The sequence below is a fragment of the Chiloscyllium plagiosum genome, chromosome 12 (genome assembly GCF_004010195.1).
Source record: "Chiloscyllium plagiosum isolate BGI_BamShark_2017 chromosome 12, ASM401019v2, whole genome shotgun sequence".
NCBI classification, from domain to species: domain Eukaryota; kingdom Metazoa; phylum Chordata; class Chondrichthyes; order Orectolobiformes; family Hemiscylliidae; genus Chiloscyllium; species Chiloscyllium plagiosum.
Window position 1 is genome coordinate 67300274 of NC_057721.1, and position 19245 is coordinate 67319518.

General features: G+C 42.1%; 1 protein-coding gene across 1 annotated transcript in view; it reads right to left on the reverse strand.

Moving 5' to 3' along the window:
- Positions 1 to 19245, reverse strand: part of psmg1 (proteasome (prosome, macropain) assembly chaperone 1) — a 42182-nt gene that overhangs the window by 7635 nt on the left and 15302 nt on the right. Inside the window, exons 2-4 of the mRNA XM_043700189.1 lie at positions 14325 to 14434; positions 12183 to 12337; positions 10642 to 10704 (exon numbers count right to left, since the gene is read on the reverse strand). Coding sequence (XP_043556124.1) covers positions 10642 to 10704; positions 12183 to 12337; positions 14325 to 14434 — 328 coding nt within the window. The remainder of the gene's footprint in view (positions 1 to 10641; positions 10705 to 12182; positions 12338 to 14324; positions 14435 to 19245) is intronic.

The window sequence follows — 19245 nt, forward strand, 5'->3', positions numbered from 1 at the left end:
AACTCCATCTGCCACTTCTCAGCCCATTGGCCCATCTGGTCCAGATCCTGTTGTAATCTGAGGTACCTTCTTCACTGTCCACTACACCTCCAATTTTGTTGTCATCTGCAAACTTACTAACTGTACCTCTTATGCTCGCATCCAAATCATTTATGTAAATGACAAAAATTAGAGGGCCCAGCACCGATCCTTGTGGCACTCCACTGGTCACAGGCCTCCAGTTTGAAAAACACCCCTCCACCACCATCCTCTGTCTTCTACCTTTGAGCCAGTTCTGTATCCAAATGGCTAGTTCTCCCTGTATTCCATGAGATCTAACCTTGCTAATCAGTCTCCCATGGGGAACCTTGTCGAATGTCTTACTGAAGTCCATATAAGAGGGAGGTCAGAGAGAGAAAAGACCAGCATGGGCCTGCTTCTTTGCGTCCAACAGCTTCAAAACTGACTCCCTGTTTTCAGTGAATAGCCAGACTGCCTAAACCGAATCAAACCAGAGAAAAGCTGAGCTGGGAGAACTGACCACTCCCCTTTCATTGTACAAGTGTTTTTTCTAAAAACCTGAAAGCCTTTTTTCCTGAGGCAGTATCTGTTAGCTATAATCAAATTGGTCCTAAAACTCTTCAAACTTAAGGACTTTTCGGAGTCTGTGTCTTTGGATATTGATGGTTCATTTTCATTAAGTTGGCGGGGGGGGGGGGGGTGTTTGTGATGATGCTGCTCCTTTAACAAAACCGTGTTGTCCTTGTTTTTTTCTGAGAGGTCGTAAAAGACACAGACTGCGAAAAGTCTATGTTTGAAGAGTTTTAGGGCCAATTTGATTATAGCTAACAGATATCCAAAGATGTCTTCATTTTAAAACTCCGTAATTTTAATCTGTTAGTACATGACAACACCGACATACGTTGCATTGACTATAAACAAGCAAACATGTACAACTACATTCTGTTTTACTCCTGCCACCATACACCTCCATTTCTCACTCAAGCCTCGGAAATGCATTGGCAAACATGTATTCTGGTCCAGCCACATGCACAACTTTCACATTGAATGGCTGTAACAACAAGCTTTACCTAAATTTTTGTCCTTAAATTTCTCCATAAATCTCAATGGGTTATGATCAAAGTGTATCATTGTCTCAAACACATTAGTGATAACTTAAACATTGGAATGTTATAATGCCAACACCAAGCTCAAAACCTCCTCTTCCACTCTTGAATTCTGCATATGAATGTTCAATTTCCTGGAGAAATACCCAACAGGTCTTTCTATCTTCTCGCTGTCTTCCTGCAAGAGCACAGCACCAACACCCACATCACTCGTATCGACATCCACCTTGAACGGCTTTGCATAATTAGGTGTGGCTAATATTGGGGCAGTGGTTAACACAGCTTTTAGGCTGTCCAATGCCTTCTGACAGCCACTTTATCCCAGGAACCATTGTACTGCTTTTCTTGTCAATGGGGTTGAGAAACTCACCAACTACCTTTGTTTTTGCATCCTGTGGGGCCATCTGTTCATGTCCAATAACATGGCACAGGAGGGTGACTGGTCTTTGGCAAACTGACTTTCAACCAGGTTTATCACCAAGCCTGCCTTCCAAAGTCGATTGAACAAGTCTGATAAATGTTGCAAATGTTCCTTTCGTGTGTGACTAAAACTCACCAGGTCATCAATATAGATGACACAATTCAGTAATCCGACAATGACCTTTTTGGTCAATCTCTGAAAGGTGGCTGCCGCATATTTCATACCAAATGGCATAACTCTAAACTGATACAGTCCATTTCGCATTACAAAAGCCAAAATTGCCTTTCTGACAAAGGTACCTGCCACTATCCTCTGAGTAAGTCCAACTTAGAAATATAAGTTGCTTGTCCCACCTTCTCAACACAGTCTTTCAAACAGGGAATCTGATATGGATCAATGTTTATAACTGCATTGACTTTGTGATAGTCCACACATAACTGTTGGGTATCATCTGGTTTTGGCACCATTACGATGGGTGAGCTCCAGTCACTGTAACTCACTTCAATTATGTCGTCTTGGAGCATGCGTTCACAGTCCATTTGAACCAGTGCCAACTTTAGAGGATTATGCCTATAAGAATGTTGCTTAATCTGAACAGCATCTCCTGTATCTACATCATGCATAATTAGGTTCACAGCTTATTTCCACATATCTCCCCATGTGATAGTAATAACTCTCTCAGGTCATTTTTACTTTCCTCTGGAAGGTGACTCAATAATTTATCCCAATTCTTGATAACTTCCTCATTGTCCAATTTAGTTTTGAGGAATGTCCAATTCAGATTCCTCTGAACTTAGTTCTTCCCTGTGTGCTATAACCAATAATACATTCTCCTTTGGCTTTCCTTCAAAGTCAAAATATCTTTTGAGCATATTCCCATGACACACTGTGAAATTTCTTTTTGTCTGGAGTCCTTATCAAATAGTTTACCTCACTCAATTTCCTTTTGACTTGATGAAGTCCACTAAACCTTGCTGTTAACAGTTCACCTATCACTGGAACTAACAAAATTGCGAGTTTTTAATTTCTTGTCTACTTCATGTTTCAATGTACGCTGTGTTACTTTTAAATGCTGTCCGGCCAACTACCACGCTCTGTGCCCCTGAACTTTGACTTATCAATTTCTCCTTAATCAATTTTAGTGGTCCTCTCACTTCATGCTCCAAAACTAATTCAAATGGACCGAATTTGGTTGATTCATTTGGTGCATCTCTGATTGCAAAATGTACAAACAGAATTCCCTTCTCCCAAACATCTGGATAGACTTGACTATAAGCCATCAACATGGTCTTTAATGTCTGATGCCACCTTTCTAGCGCGCCTTGTGATTCTGGATGGCACTCAGTAGATTTGAACTGTTTTATTCCTAAGTTGTCCATAACTTCCTTGAATAGTTTTGATGTAAAGTTTGGCCCTTGATCTGATTGTATCTCTGTGGATAGTCCATATCCAGTGAAAATGTTGAGTAATTTCTCTACAATCTTTTTAGCTCTGATAGTGCATCGTGAAATGGCCTCTGGAAATCTAGTGGACACATCCATTATAGTTAACAAATAATGATTCCACTTTTTGTTTTAGGTAGAGATCCTATGCAATCAGTTAAGACTCTTGTGAAAGGTTCCTCAAATGCAGGAATAGGTATTAAAGGTGTGAGTTTTATTACTGCCTGTAGTTTTCCAATTACCTGACATAAATGACAAATCTGGCAAAATTCAACTGCATCCTTGTGCAATCCAGACCGGTAAAAATGTTTTTGTATTTTAGCTTGAGATTTTCTTACTCCTAAATGAGCCCTTAGTGGAAGCTCATGCGCCACTTGCATCACCTCATTCTATAACCCATTGGCAATATGACTTGATGATCTCATCTGCCTGAATATATGATGGTCTCCATTTCCTCATTAAGACATCATTTTTAAGATAATAACATGCAGGGAGACATTCCAATTCTTTTTCTGTGTATGTCTTTTGATACAATTGTTTTAAAGTTTCACCTTTCGGCTGTAACTCAGTCAATTTATCTGAACTAAAGATGTCTGCTGTGTAATCTATCTGCTCTTGGTTTGTGTCAACCATCTGATCAAACAGAATCTCTGCTAATTTCACTTCAACTTTCTTATCTGTACTCTTTGATCTCTCCTGTTTCAACTGGTGACTTTGTGACCTCGTTACCGCACAGTCAGGAAAAATCCCAGGATGTGCGTCCTGCAATAGTTCAGTTGCCTGAGTTTCCACAGGCTTTTCAACCACAGTAGGCAGCACTCCCACCTGTGAACCAGCTATATCATTAGCAAGGACAAATTGTGCTCCTGGAGCTGAGAGTTTGTCCAGTACTCCTACCATGACTTCTCCACTCTTCATTGGACACTGTAACCTCACTTTATATGGTTGAGTGCTTTTTGTTTTACTGTGAATTCCTGTTACTAGGACCTTTTCTGGCAATAGTCCTTCAGAGGTAAATATCTCCTCATCTTTCACCATGACAGATTGAGAGGATTCTGTATCTCACAATATTGTATCCACTTTACCTGCTGCTCCTGGCCGATGCGAATAAACTTTACCTTCACAGGTTTACAGTTTAAGAAGATCTGGCACTTCCTCGTTAACCAACCTCTGACCAGGTTGTACATTCTGGTGCAGCTTTCTAGCCTCCACTGTGCTTCCATTACCACTGCAACTAAATTCACTGGCTTATCCTGTTTTCCTACATCTGGCTTCCCAGCGCTTTCCCTAACCCACCAACACTGTGATTTCATGTGGCCCCCTTCATTGTAGTGAAAACACCGGAGCTTTTCAACTTCTCTTTCCCCGTCAAGGGTTTCTTTTTTATCCTGTGGTAAGTTACCCTTAAGAACTTCACCGAGATCTGACTTTCCTTTACCACATGAGGATTTCTTTTTCCCCCAATTTCGATCCCTCACAGATTGAAATTGATTTTGGAAGCTAAACTTTGATTTATGAACCAATTCATAATCATCAGCCATTTCACTGCTAATCTTGCTGTTTTAACTCTCTGCTCTCCCAAGAGTTCTCACTATTTCAGAAAGTGAATTTTTGAACTCCTCCAAAATAATCATCTAAGAGCGTCATAAGTTTGCTCTATTTTTAAAGCTCTTATCCACCCATCAAAATTATTTTGTTTGATCCTTTCAAACTCAAAGTAGGTTTGACCAGGATCCCTCCTTAGATTCCTGAAATGTTGTCTGTAGGCTTCTGGCACAAGCTCATCTCCACTTAAGATGGCTTTCTTCGCCTCCTCATATGCCCCAGGTACCTCCTCTAATAGTGATATGAATACCTTACTAGCTCGACCTACAGGTTTTGTTTGGATCAACACAACCCACATGGTCATTGGCCACCGCATTTGTTAAGCCACCTTTTCAAATGAAATGGAAAAGGCTTTCACATCCTTTTCATCAAATTTAGGCAATGCTTGAATATATTTAAATAGTTTCTCACCAGGCCTTTGGCTATCATGGGTTTGCTCATGCTAACCTTCTTCCTCACTAAGCTCACCTCAGCCTTCATCTCCATCATTTTAAGCTGACTTTCCTGTCTAAGTGCCAATTTCTAAAGTTCAAACTTTTTCTCTTTCCTTTCCTCTCTCTCCTTTATTATCTCTTTCTCTCTCTTTTCCTTTTTGTCCTGCTGAAGCAATTCGTTCGTTTTCTCTTACCTCTGCTTTTAATCCTAATTCAAATTGTTTCATTTCTCTTGTCCTTTGCTTGTCTTCTGCCTCGAACTCAAGTTGCTTCATTTTCAATTGAATTTTACCCAGCTCTAAAGATTCTGATGGCATTTCCAGCAAATTTTAATTCTGAGCTATTGCTGTAGTTATCTCTCCTTTCCTCACGGAAGGGCAACTCCAACTCCAGCTTGTCTGCTAATTCCAGCAGCTTGGCCTTAATCACGTTTTGTAAAACCCCCAAAGTCACTTCTTCCACCCCAAGAAAACTCCTGGTGATTGAAAGAGCCATTGCTATCCCAAGCACTGTTTAAACCAACCAAATTCAACACCCGGAACAAAACATACTAACACCTACCACTCGCTGCCTTTGAATCCAACAATCCAATCCCAATTTGGAATTATAGAGCAAATCCCAGACGAGCTCCCAATCTGTTATAGACCAGGCCAGACCCCCTCAAACCATTTCAAGAAAGTGGCCCAGACCATAACTTTGCTAGTTGTTTAAATCAAGTGTAACGCAGATATTCTAAGAGTAATGCAGCTGGTCAAACCACTTAGTTTTAAACAAAACAGATTTTTTTTACAAGCTTACTGAATGAAACACAAATAAAAGAGAACAGAATACTGAATAACTTAACCTATCCAAAAATCCAACAGATCATTCCAACTTAATGATGATGTTCTAAATACTTGCAACAATCACATAAACACCCCTTGGTATTAAAGGTCTCGGATCATGTTTTTGGGATCCTTGAGGAGGAGGGGGAGCAGCCCCAAGTCGTGGGCCATATAGGCACTAACGACATGGGTAGAAAAAGGGATGGGGATTTAAGGCAGAAATGCAGGAAGCTAGGGTGGAAGCTTGGAGCTCGAACAGAGTTGTTATCTTTGGTTTGTTGCCCGTGCCACGTGTTAGCGAGGCAAGGAATAGAGAGAGAGAGAGAGAGAGAGAGCAGTTGAATATGTGGCTACAGGGATGGTGCAGGAGGGAGGGTTTCGGATACCTAGATAATTGAGGCTCATTCTGGGGTAGGTGGGACCTCTACAAACAGGACGGTCTCCACCTGAACCAGAGGGGTACCAATATCCTTGGGGGGGAAATTTGCTAATGCTCATTTGGAGGGTTTAAGCTAATTCAGCAGGGGGATGGGAACCTAAATTATAGATCCAGTGTCCAGGAGGTTGAGAGCAGTGAGGTCAGAAATATGGTTTCAAGGTCACAAGAGTGCCCCGGCAAGCAGTAAAGTGGTTTGAAGTGTGTTTACTTCAATGCCAGGAGCATCTGGTATAAGGCGGGTGAATATACAGCATGGGTTGGCACCTGGGACTTCAATGTTGTGGCCATCTTGGAGACATGGATAGAGCAGGGACAGGAATGGCTGTTGCAGGTTCCGGGAGTTAGATGTTTCAGTAAGAGAAGAGATGGTAAAAGAAGGGGAGGTGAGGCATTGTTAGTCAAGGACAGTATTACAGTGGCAGAAAGGACATTTGAGGACTCGTCTACTGAGGTATTATGAGCTGAGGTTAGAAACAGGAAAGCAGAGATCACCCTCTTGGGAGTTTTCTATAGGCCTCTGAATAGTTCCAGAGATGTAGAGGAAAGGATAGCAAAGATGATTCTGAATAGGAGTGAGGGTAACAGGCTAATTGTTATGGCGGACTTTAACTTTCCAAATATTGACTGGAAATACTATAGTTTGAGTACTTCAGATAGGTCAGTTTTTGTTCAACATGTGTAGGAGGGTTTTGTGACACAGTATGTAGACAGGCCAACAAGAGGCAAGGCCACATTGGATTTGGTACTGGGTAATAAACCTGGCCAGGTGTTAGATTTGGATGTAGGTGAGCAAAGTTCGGTTATGTTTAATTTAGCAATGGAAAGGGATAGATATATACCGCAAGGCAAGAGTTATTGCTGGGGAAAGGCAATTATGATGTGATTAGGCAAGATTTAGGATGCAGATGATGGGGAAGGAAACTGCAGGTGATGAGCACAATTGAAATGTGGAGCTTATTCAAGGAACAGCTACTGCATGTCCTTGATAAGTATGTACCTCTCAGGCTGGGAGGAAGTGGTCGAGTGAGGGGGCGATGGCTTACTAAGGAAGTTGAATCTCTTGTCAAGAGGAAGAAGAAGGCTTATGTTAGGATGAAACGTGAAGGCTCAGTTAGGGCGCTTGAGAGTTACAAGCTAGCCAGGAAAGACCTAAAGAGAGAACTAAGACAAGCCAGGAGGGGACATGAGAGGTCGTTGGCAGATAGGATCAAGAAAAACCCTAAAGCTTTCTGTAGGTAAATCAGGAATAAAAGAATGACGAGAGTAAGATTAGGGCCAATCAAGGACAGTAATGGGAAGTTGTGCATGGAGTCCGGAGGAGATAGGAGAAGTGTTAACTGAATATTATTTGTCAGTATTCACACTGGAAAAAGACAATGTTGTCGAGGAGAATACTGAATTCAGTCAGGTTACTAGACTAGAAAGGATTGAGGTTCACAAGTAGGAGGTGTTAGCAATTGTGGAAAGTGTGAAGATCAATAAGTCACCTGGGCCAGATGGGATTTATCCTCCTCAAATTCTCTGGGAAACCAGGGAAGAGACAGCAGAGCCTTTGGCTTTGATCTTTATGTTGTCATTGTCTACTGGAATATTGCCAGAAGTGAGGATAGCAAATGTTGTCCCCTAGTTCAAGAAGGGGAGTAGAGACAACCCTGGAAATTATAGACCAGTGAACCTTACTTCAGTTGTGGGAAAAGTGTTGGAAAAGGTTATAAGTGATAGGATTTATAATCATCTTGAAAGGAATAAGTTGATTAGGGACAGTCAACATGGTTTTGTGAAGGGTAGGTCATACCTCACAAACCTTATTGAATTCTTTGAGAAGGTGACCAAACAGGTGGATGATGGTAATGCGGTTGGTGTGGTGTATATGGATTTCAGTAAGGTGTTTGATAAGGGTCCCCACTGTAGGCTATTGCACAAAATACGGAGACATGGGACTGAGGGTGATTTAGCAGAAATTGGCTAGCTGAAAGAAGACAGAGGGTGGTAGTTGATGAGAAATGTTCATTTTGGAGTTCAGTTACTAGTGGTGTACCACAAGGATCTGTTTTGGGTCCACTGCTGTTTGTCATTTTTATAAGTAACCTGGATGAGGGCGTAGAAGGATGGATTAGTACATTTGCAGATGACACTAAGGTCGGTGGAGTTGTGGACAGTGCTGAAGGATGTTACAGAGGAACACAGATAAGCTACAGAGCTGGGTGGGCTGAGAGGCAACAAATGGAGTTTAATGTGGAAAAGTGTAAACTGATCCACTTTGGAAGGAGCAACAGGAATAAAGAATACTGGGTTAATGGTAAGATTCTTGGCATTGTAGATGAGCAGAGAGATCTCGGTGTCCATGAATAAATCCCTGAAAATTGCCACCCAAGTTGATAGGGTTGTTAAGGAGGCATACGATGTGTTAGCTCTTATTAGTCAAGGGATTGAGTTTCGCAGCCACGAGGTCATGCTGCAGCTGTGCAAAACTTTGGTGCGGCCACACTTGGAGTATTGCATATAGTTCTGGTCACCGCATTATAGGAAGGATGTAGAAGCTTTGGAAAGGGTTCAGAGGAGTTTTACTAGGTTGTTGTCTAGTATGGACGGAAGGTCTTTTGAGGAAAGGCTGAGGGACTTGAGGCTGCTTTCATTAGAGTGAAGAAGGTTGAGAGGTGACTTAATTGAGACATATAAGATAATCAGAGGATCAGATAGGGTGGACAGTGAGAGCCTTTTTCCTCAGAGAGAGAAGATCAGCATAGGCCTGCTTCTTTGGGTCCAACAGCTTCAAAAGTGCCTGACTGCTTTCAGTGAACAGCCGGACTGCCAAAATCAAATCAAACCAGAGAAAAGCTGAGGTGGGGGAACTTTCATTGTACAAGTGTTTTTTTAAACTTTTTCTAAAAACTTGAAAGCCTTTTGTCTGAGGCAGTATCCATTAGTTATAATCAAATTGGCCTTAAAACCCTTCAAACTTAGACTTTTCGGAGTCTATGTCTTGTACAATCTCGCTGAAAAAAAACCAAGGACACCATGACCTTGTACAAGGAGCAGCAACACCACACCAGAGATTTATCCACTTTTATGTTTTCTAAGACCTCTCACACTTTCTCTTCTGTAATGTGAACGGTTCTCAAAAATTCAACATTTATTTCCCCGAATTCTCTAGCCTCTATTTCTTTCTTCACAGTAAAAACTGACGTGAAATATTCATTCAGTATCTCTTCCATCTGCTGAGGTTCAGCACATAGACAACCTCGTTGATCTTAAGGGGTCCTATTCTCTCCTTACTTGTGCTTTTCCTCTTAATGTACTTGTAGAATCTCTTTGTATTATCCTTAACCTTATCTGCCAAGGCTATTTCATGTCCCCCTGCTGTCCTCCTTATTTTCCTAAGAATATCCCTACACCTTTTATACTCTTCAAGAGATTCACTGGATCCCAGTAGTCTATATCAAATATATGACTCTTTCTTATTCTTGATTTTTATTCATCCATTGTTCCCTATTTGTACCAGCTTCACCCTTAACTCTAACAGGAACATAATGCTCTGAACTCTCGTCATCACACTTTTGAAAGCCTCCCACTTGTTAGTCACTCTGTTACCTGCAAACAGTCTACTCCAATTAACTTTTGGCAATTCTTATCTCATGCCATTAAAATTTGCCTTATTCCAATAAACTTTCATATGGAAGGCCTTTCCTTTACCATAACTATTTTAAAGCTAATAGAATTATGATCACTGATCCCAAAGTGTTCTCTTAGTAACACGTCAGTCACTTGGCCTGCCTTATTTCCCAGGAGCAGGTCAGGTTTTGTTCTTTCTCTAGTAGGTACATTTAATTATCCTTCTGCCATATACAAAAATTAAAAATTCAGCTTCACAAAAGAGGCAGTGAAAGGTGTCTATTAGTATTTTGTTTCTTTATTAATATATAGGATTTGGGTGTCAGTGGTAAGGTGTTACTCGGATTTCTACTTTGTAGAATTCAGTGGAAGACAAATAAGCAGCTCCACATTAATATGGAACTAGAGTCACCCAGACCAAGTAAGGACAGTAAATTCTCTACCCTAAAGGTTATTAATGTACTATTTAGGGTTTTCTGACAATCTGTGTATTTCATGATCACTTTACAAACACCAGCCTTTTCTTTTGGGATTAATTTAAACTGAATTCAAATTCTCAAACAGCCCCAGAGAGATGCACACTCAATTTGTTCTGGATTATCAGCCAAACTCCAGGATAACGCTACATATTCCCAATCTGTTGCTGTTCCATGAACAAAAATGTAAACCAATATATACAGCATTAGTCTTGTGCCACGCATCTTACAAAAATTCCGGTGACACTGATGCAAAAGTGGAACAGTCAAAGCATCCTGTACCTTCTCAGTCCACTGGAAGAGTTGATCCTCAGCCACATAACAGTTACAATGGCAGGTTAGAATCTGTAAGAAAAGAGACAGCGCATTAAAAGACAATACCTGGGCATTGCTGAAAAATGACACTCAGGACCTTCACAAAACCACTACTTTAAAGCAAATAACATTCTATACTATATGACACTCTGTTCATCCTGTTGTAAATATCCTGATGAGTGCAAGATGAAAAGCTTTGGCAAAATAAATATTTTTTCAGCAATGTTTCCTGAAATATGGAATTTGAGCAATGTACATTTCTATGGCACTTTTTAAGATCTTAGGATCTGTTTTGAAAGTGTAGATACTGCTTCACCTTGAGGAATTTTAACAGCCTGATAGCAGGAATTACTGCAAGACATAAACATGAAAAACAGCAACATTCACAGACAAAACAGGAATCGATACTGATGAAGATATTAGTTCATTCACAACATTGACCAACTTAGGACCGAACTGGTGAGTGGGTTTTGGGATTCTGCTACATTGATCAAAGAGCAGAATAGTACAGCTTCTAATGAAAACACCACAGAATAAATCTATTACCCTGGGGTGACATGGGATTCTGCACTCTCTGTGCCTTACTTCCATCAATTTGCAATATCCTTCACATAGAACAGGGACGAGAGTTTGAAAAGGTAAATTGTGGCACTGAACCCAGTCAAACATCAATCATTGTTCACCCAGTATGTGGTTCACAGGACTATTCAGACTGAAGAAAAAGCCACCAGGTCTCCCACTGCTCATCACTAGCTGTGATGGCGACATGTCTAAATATTTAGCAAGGTTCAGATCAAATTGCACTATGATTCTTGAAGGAAGCCAGTCTGGCAGCATCACAGTCAGTCCACTTGCAACAGTCTTACCCATCAGGTCAGACTGAGCTTGTGAAGGCTGAATTTGAAGTTATATAATCATACAGTACGAAAACAGATCCTTCAATTCAATCAGTCCATGTGGACTATAATCCCAAACTAAACTACTAATACACTGGCCCATATCCCTCCAAACATTTCTTATTCATGCATGTCAAAATGTCTTTTTAATGTTGTAACTGTACCTGCATCCACCATCTCATCTAGAACATCATTCCACACATAAACCACTCACTGTGTAAAAGACTTCCTGTCAGGTCTTTTTAAACTTTTTCTCCTCTCACCTTAAAAATATACCCCTTACTCTTGAAATGTCCCCACCCTATGGAAAAGAGACCTGCTATTCACCTTATCTATACTCCTCATAATTTTATAAATCTCTATAAGGTCACCTCTCAATCTCCAATGCTCTAGTGAAAAAAATCCTAGCCAATCCAGTCTCTCCTTATAATTCAAACCCTCCATTCCTGGCAATATCCTGGTAATTCTTTTCTGAACCCTCTCCAGCTTAACAATAATAAGCACTTAAACAGGAATGAGAAACGAGTCAGTAGATGGGGCAACTGTCTCTTCCACACACATTTTAACAGATTGTCAGATATCCAGACACACTCAACAAATCAGTGAACAGACCATTGGATTGGATGTCAGCCGGTAGAGAAGACATGATGTGTCAGTGGTAAACTGCTGATTTATGGTATCTGTGCCTTTAACTCTCTCATTCCACAGCGTAACTGCTCCAATTATTTCCCAGCTCCCCGAGCATTGAACAAAGGAGTTCAGAAAACCTGTTAAAAGGAACAGCAGAAGTCAATAACAGAATTAATTTAGTCATTGCTGTATATTGAATCACTGAGGGTACAACAGCAAAGTAAATGGAGAAGCAATCAGGGAAATCAGCACTTACATTTTAATAAAGAGAGGAGTGTAGTGGTTCAAGAAGGCACCTCACCACCACCTTCTTATTTAGAAATAATTAATAATTAAATATTGGAAGCAATTCTAAGATATAAATTTATGTGCATTTGGAGAGGCAGGAATTAATCAAGAACAGGCAGCACAGCTTTGTTAAGGGAAGGTCATGTCTGACCAACATGACTGAATTTTTCAGAGATGTGTAGATGAGAGCAAAGCTTTTGATGTTGTCTACTTGGACTTTCTATAAGGGCAAGACCTTTGTTAAGCTCCCACACGGGAGACTGATAGTAAAGGTAAAAGTCCATGGGATCAAAGGAAATTTGGCAAATTGGAATTAGAATTAGCTGAGTGGCAGAAGGCAGAGGGGTGTTGTTGTGACTGGAAGATGGGGCCCTTGCTCAGTCAGTTTATGAATGATACAAAAATTGGTGGGGATGGTAAAGAGTGAGGGGGACAGCCTTAGGTTACAGATGGATATAGACTGGCTGGTCAGATGGGCTGATCAGCGGCAAATGAAATTCAATCTGGATAAGTGTACTGTGATGCACTTGGGCAGGACAAACAAGGCAAAGGAATATGTGGTGAACAGTTCCACGCCGGGAAGCACTGAGGATCAAAGGGACCCTGATGTGCATGCACATCGGTCATTTCAGGTAGTGGGACAGGAATATAAAGTGATGAAGGAGGCATATGAATATGAGCCTTTATTAGCTGAGGCAGAGTTTATGCTGGACTGATAATATAACCTTGGTTTGGCCACAGTTGGAGTACTGTGCGCAGTTCTGGAATCCACATTATAGGAGGATTGTGAGTGCACTAGAAAGGGTGCAGAGATTTACCAGGATGTTCTCCAGGCTGGAGAGTTTCAGTTATGAAGAGAGATTGGATAGATTGAGGTTATTTTCCTCAGAGCAGAGGAGACATGATAGTGATGTATACAATTATGAGGGACACAGATAGGGTAGATAAGAAGAAACATTTCCCCTTGACACAGGGATCAATGACCAGGGGCACAGCTTTAAGGGAAGGGGCAGAAGGTTTAGAGAGAAGGTAAGGACAAACTTTTTCACGCAGAGGGTGGTAGGAATCTGGAACTCATTGCTTGTAAGGGTGGAGAGGCAGAAACCCTCATCCCATTGAAGTAGTATTTAGAGGTACACTTCCAATGCCAAGGCATACAAGGCCATTGGCCGGGTGCTAGAAAACAGGATTAGAATATCTGGTGGTTGCTTTTGATCAGTTTGATGGGCCAAAAGGACTACTTCTGTAGATCTCTGTAACTCTAAATGCTCAGCCAGCCAGTTTGTGGATTAATAAATACTAATAAAATTGTAAGAAAACAGACCAGGAGGGACAGACCAAGAGAAGAGTTAGGGACAGACCAAGGGGAGAGAGAGGGACAGACCTAGGGGAGACAGAGGGACAGACAGAGGGGTGAGAGAGACAGACCGAGGGGAGCGAGAGGGACAGACCAAAGGGACAAAGAGAGACAGACCGAGGGGAGACAGAGAGAAACACAGATTGAGGGGGGAGAAAGAGACAGACAGACTGACAGACCGAGGGGACAGAGACAGGCAGACCGAGGGGAGCTGAAAGTTTGCATTGTTCTGGAGCTACTTGAATTCTGAGAAAGCCTGGCCATGTTTGATTGCAGTAGAGCAAGGATACAGTACAAGGGGGAGGTGCATGCAATGTGAAATGTTTCTTTTAAAACGAATGGAAGACAATCATAAGATCAGCACATAAATCAGATCATCAACAACGTGATATTCAAACAATGTGGTCCTAGACTGAAGGAGAAATATAATCTGACAACAGTTCCCACCTGGAGACCCCATCAGCACCTTCCTCACTCACCTACAGCATTCTGTCCAACAGCAATTAGAAATGTAGAGCAAGGCAAACTCTGCTCTGTCGTGCTTTCAGTTGAAGCTCTGCTCTCTGGACTCCACTGAATATTTATCTTTCTGGTGAGGAAGACACAAATACAATTAAACTTCAGTCTGAAGAAAATCACATCACAGGGAAATGTTTTATCGAACTTCTAGTTAGTTCCTGAATAAATACCAAAACTATTAGTGACAAGTTGAGGAAAAGATCATCAGGAATATAAAGTCAATGCAATTCCTCCGCATGTAAAGAAAGCTAGCCAAGTCTGGTTGATAAGGGTGCTCTGGCAGTTCGGACTCCCCCAGACAGAGCTGATCAGAAAGCAGGAAGAAACAAACTGGCAGAGGCTTGTAAATCAGCAAAATACAAAAAGCAAGACAAAGTGAGCATCTGAATGGGAAGAGGCAATTAAGTGATTTCCATGTGTAATCTGATTCAGTCTGCCAAAGGGTTGCCAGTTGAAATGTTAACCTGCTGTTATTTTCTCCAAATAAACTGTATCACCTGGAACTGTACCAACGGAATGCTCAGAATTTCTGATCTCACCCCATCTAACATGAGTTGATACTTTACCACAGAAACCATCCTAAAGATGTGCAGATCCTGAAGATTTCAGAATATTGATGTTTCACCTCCGATAGGCAAGCTTCAACTAAAGGTGTTGGTAATCCTGGTCGTTGGTAACTCCCCATGATTTGTGTCTTGCCTTTACGACTGCAAACTTGCTTTTGGTATTACATTAGGAGAAAGTGAGGACTGCATTGGTATTACATTGTGCATTATTGTGAATTATAAACCCCCAACCTCATTATGGCATCCAATAAACCCAAAGGAAGTAGAAGAAGATGCACATCAGAGTTGTGTTTATGTTAAAATAGAAAAATGGCACTTCTGGACGTACCACAAAGAATAAAAATTGAAAAGTTTGATGAACGAATGTAATGTTGCCTCATCCACAATAAGGCCCCAAACGAATCAATGCTGAAGCCTGATTCAAACAAAGCTGTTAAAGGCACTCTGCATTAAATACACAATATTACAGATGCTAAATTACTTTGCTGGATAACTGTTGAGTTAACCCAGTGAACATAACCTCATTAATTCAATTGACGGACCAGGGTGTCAACCAGAATTATGAAATGTTATTGAGCAAGAAATTTTACAAGAAAGTTAATCAAGCATGAAGGCACCGTACCTCTTTATTAGAGAGTCATAGATATATCTCCATGTAGGTCAGCGCTCACTTGCATATATTAACTCTAGAATTACCAGTTATCCAAGTAATGTTTGGAGTGATCAAAGGTACCATAACTGATTTAATGAGCCATTTGCAGTTTCACTATTATCAGCCATGTGTACTCAGACATGGTCAAGCACATGCTACTGGTAGGATCAATGAGGTAGGTGAACCAAAAAAGGCAAGTGGGCAATGAGGGGGGAACCAGCGCAGTGGTTGCGGAGGGGGGGACAGCCAACAACAAAGTGGCAATATCTCGGCAGGATACAGGCAGAGGGAGATACGCAGTATGCACTGGCCTCACACCATGCACTGTACCATCCAAACACACACCGCCTCACACACGACCGATCACTCCCTTTCATTGCGCACCACAGGAGTACAGAAGGCCCGGCCTGAACCTCAGGTGGGATAGGCGGTGGGGTACATGGATGTGTGTGGACTGGCTGCAAAGTCAAGCTACCATTACCACCAAACTTGGAACCGTCGCCCACAAATTCATGCCTGGCCTTCCCACAAAGGGAATCCTGGCACAGCGTCCATGTCCCTTCTTGTCTGGCCGAAAGCAAGTCCTGAACTTCTTAATGTCTTTTCTAATTTAACCTGTTCATAGATGCTATTACACACTCTCTAGAGCAAGTGGGACTTGAGCTCAGGCCTCCTGGTCCACAGGAAGGGACACTACCACTGGGCTCCTAGCAGCGCTTCTTAAACAATTTCTCCCTGACTCCTTTCAGGTTCGTCTCAGAGAAAGAGCTGTGGGTGCTGACTGTCGCTGAGAGAAAACCCGTCAATCTGATTTTCTGAAATCTTTCTCAGGAGTCTAGAAGACCTTCCAGGAGGTAATGAGATAGGTGTTCCTTGGTGGCAGCCCAACAAGATGACCCACTGCTAGAAACATAAACTCAGAGAGCACACACCAAAGCCAGGGTAATGGCAGCCCCTGAATGCTACTGTGTTAAAAGTGGCGTGCTGCTGAACAAATGGAGTCACCCTAATGAACCCTGCAAATGAGGAATGGACAGTGATCTACCAGGTAATGATGCTGCTGAGGAAATATTGCAACTAGACCTTCAAATTTCAACAGCTGGCCATGATGCGAACCAACCTTATAGGAGAGTTGGTTAGCTCAGTTGGTTGGATGGCTGATTTGCAATGCAGAGTAATTCCAACAGTGTGGTTCAATTCCTGCACTGTCTAAGATTACCATGAAGGACTCTCCTTCTCAAGCTCCCTTTGGTCAAAACTGTGGTGACCCTCAGGTTAAACCACCACCCGTCATCTCATCTCCAATGAGAGAACAGCCCTGTGGTCTGGTAAGACTAGAGCGACTTTACCTTACTTGATGCAAACTTGCAGAAAACCTCACTAAAGTCCCCTCACAATCTTATACACCTCAATCAGTCCCCTCTCAGCCTTCTCTGCTCTAAAGAAAACAACCTGAGCCTATCCAGCCTCTCTTCAGAGCTAAAATGCTCCATCCCAGGGAACATAGAGTCATTGAGATGTACAGCATGCAAACAAACCCTTCAGTCCAACTTGTCCATGCTGACCAGATATCCCAACCCAACCTAGTCCCACCTGCCAGCACCTGGCCCATAACTCTCCAAACCCTTCCTTTTCTTATACCCATCCAAATGCCTTTTAAATGTTGCATTTGTACCAGCCTCCACCACTTCCCCTGGCAGCTCATTCCAATCATCTGTTGCCTGAAAAAGTTGCCCCTTAGGTCTCTTTTATATCTTTCCTCTCTCATCCTCTCTAGTTCTGGACTCCCCCACTCCAGGGAAAAGACCTTGTCTATTTACCCTATCCATGCCCCTCATGATTTTATAAACCTCTATTTTATAAACATCCTGGTGAAGCTCCTCCATATCCACTCCAGGACAACCACATCCTTCCTACAGTGAGGCAACCAGAACTGCACACAGTATTCCAGCTAGTCCAAGAGTGTGGTGCTGGAAAAGCACAGCAGGTCAGGCAACAACCAAGGAGCAGAAGAATCATTGTTTCAGACATTAGCCTTTCATCAGGAATTCATCAGATGAAGGGCTTATGTCTGAAACATCAATTCTCCTGCTCCTCAGATGCTGCCTGACCGGCTGTGCTTTTCCAGCACCCACACTCTTGGACTCTGATCTCCAGCATCTGCAGTCGTCACTTTCTCCTATTCCAGCTGTAGCCTGTCTAGAGCTCCAACATAACCTCCTTATTCATAAAATATATCAGTCATGGCACAGATTAAAGTGTCCCATATGCTTTTTAAACACCCTATCAACCTGTCCTAGAAGACACATACAACACAGGAGCAGAAGTCTGCCATTTCACCAATCACACTTGCTCCGCCATTTGATCATGGATGATAGCTTTCTCAACCCCTTTCTTCTCCTTTCTCCCCATAACCCTTGATCCCATTACTAACCACGCACCTCTCTATCTCTGTTTTAAATACACTCGATAACCTGGCTTCCACAGCCTTCTGTGGCAGTGCATTCCACAGATTCACTACCCTCTGGCTGAAAACATTTGTCCTCATCTCAGTATCAAAGGGTCGTCCCTCCATTCTGAGGCTGTGCCCTCAAGTTCTAGTCTCTCTAATGGAAACACTTTCTCTATGTCCACGCCTTTTGGTATTCTAGAAGTTTCAATCAGATTCCCCCTCATCCTTATAAACTCTATTGAGTACAGACCCAGAGTCCTCAACTGCTCCTTTTAGAACAAGTCCATACTCATAAACTCCCTCTAGACTGCTTCTAATGCCAGCACATCCTTCCTTAGATACGGGGCCTAAAACTGTTCACAATATTCCAAATGTGGCCTGACCAGGCCCTTACACAGCCTCAGCTGTATATCCTTGCTCTTCTACTGTCGCCCTCTTGAAATGAACACTAACATTGTATTTGCCTTCCTAACTACCAACTGAACCTACATGTTAACACTGAAAATATCCTGAACTCAGAGTCCCAAGTCCCTTTGTGTTTCAGATTTCTGAAGCCTTTCCCCATTTATGCCTCTATTCTTCCTCTCAAAGTTCATAACCTCACACCTTTCAACACTGCATTCCACCTGCCACTTCTATGCCTTCAGTTTCTTCATCCATATCATTAATGTATAATGTTATAACTATGAATAGTTGTAGTCCCTACACTGACCTCTGCGGAACTCCTCTAGTCACCAGCTGCCATCCTGAAAAAGACTCCTTTATCTTCACTCTCTCCCTTCTGCCAGACAGCCAATCCTCCATCCATGCCAGTAACTTGCCCCTAACACCATGGGCTCTTATTAAGCAGCCTCCTGAGTAGCACCTTGTCAAAGTTCTTCTGGAAGTCGAAACAGATCATGACTGCTGCCTCTCCTTTGTCTAATTTGCTCGTTACCTAGAATCACAGAGATGTACAGCATGGAAACACACCCTTCGGTCCAACTCGTCCAGAGATCCCAACCCACTCTAGTCCCACTTGCCAGCACACGGCGCATATCCCTCCAAACCCTTCCTATTCATATACCCATCCAGATGCCTTTTAAAAGTTGTAATTGAACTAGCCTCCATCACTACCTCTGGCAGCTCATTCCATACACGTACCACCCTCTGCATGAAAACGTTGCCCCTTAGATCTCTTTTATATCTTTCCCCTCTCACCCTAAACCTAT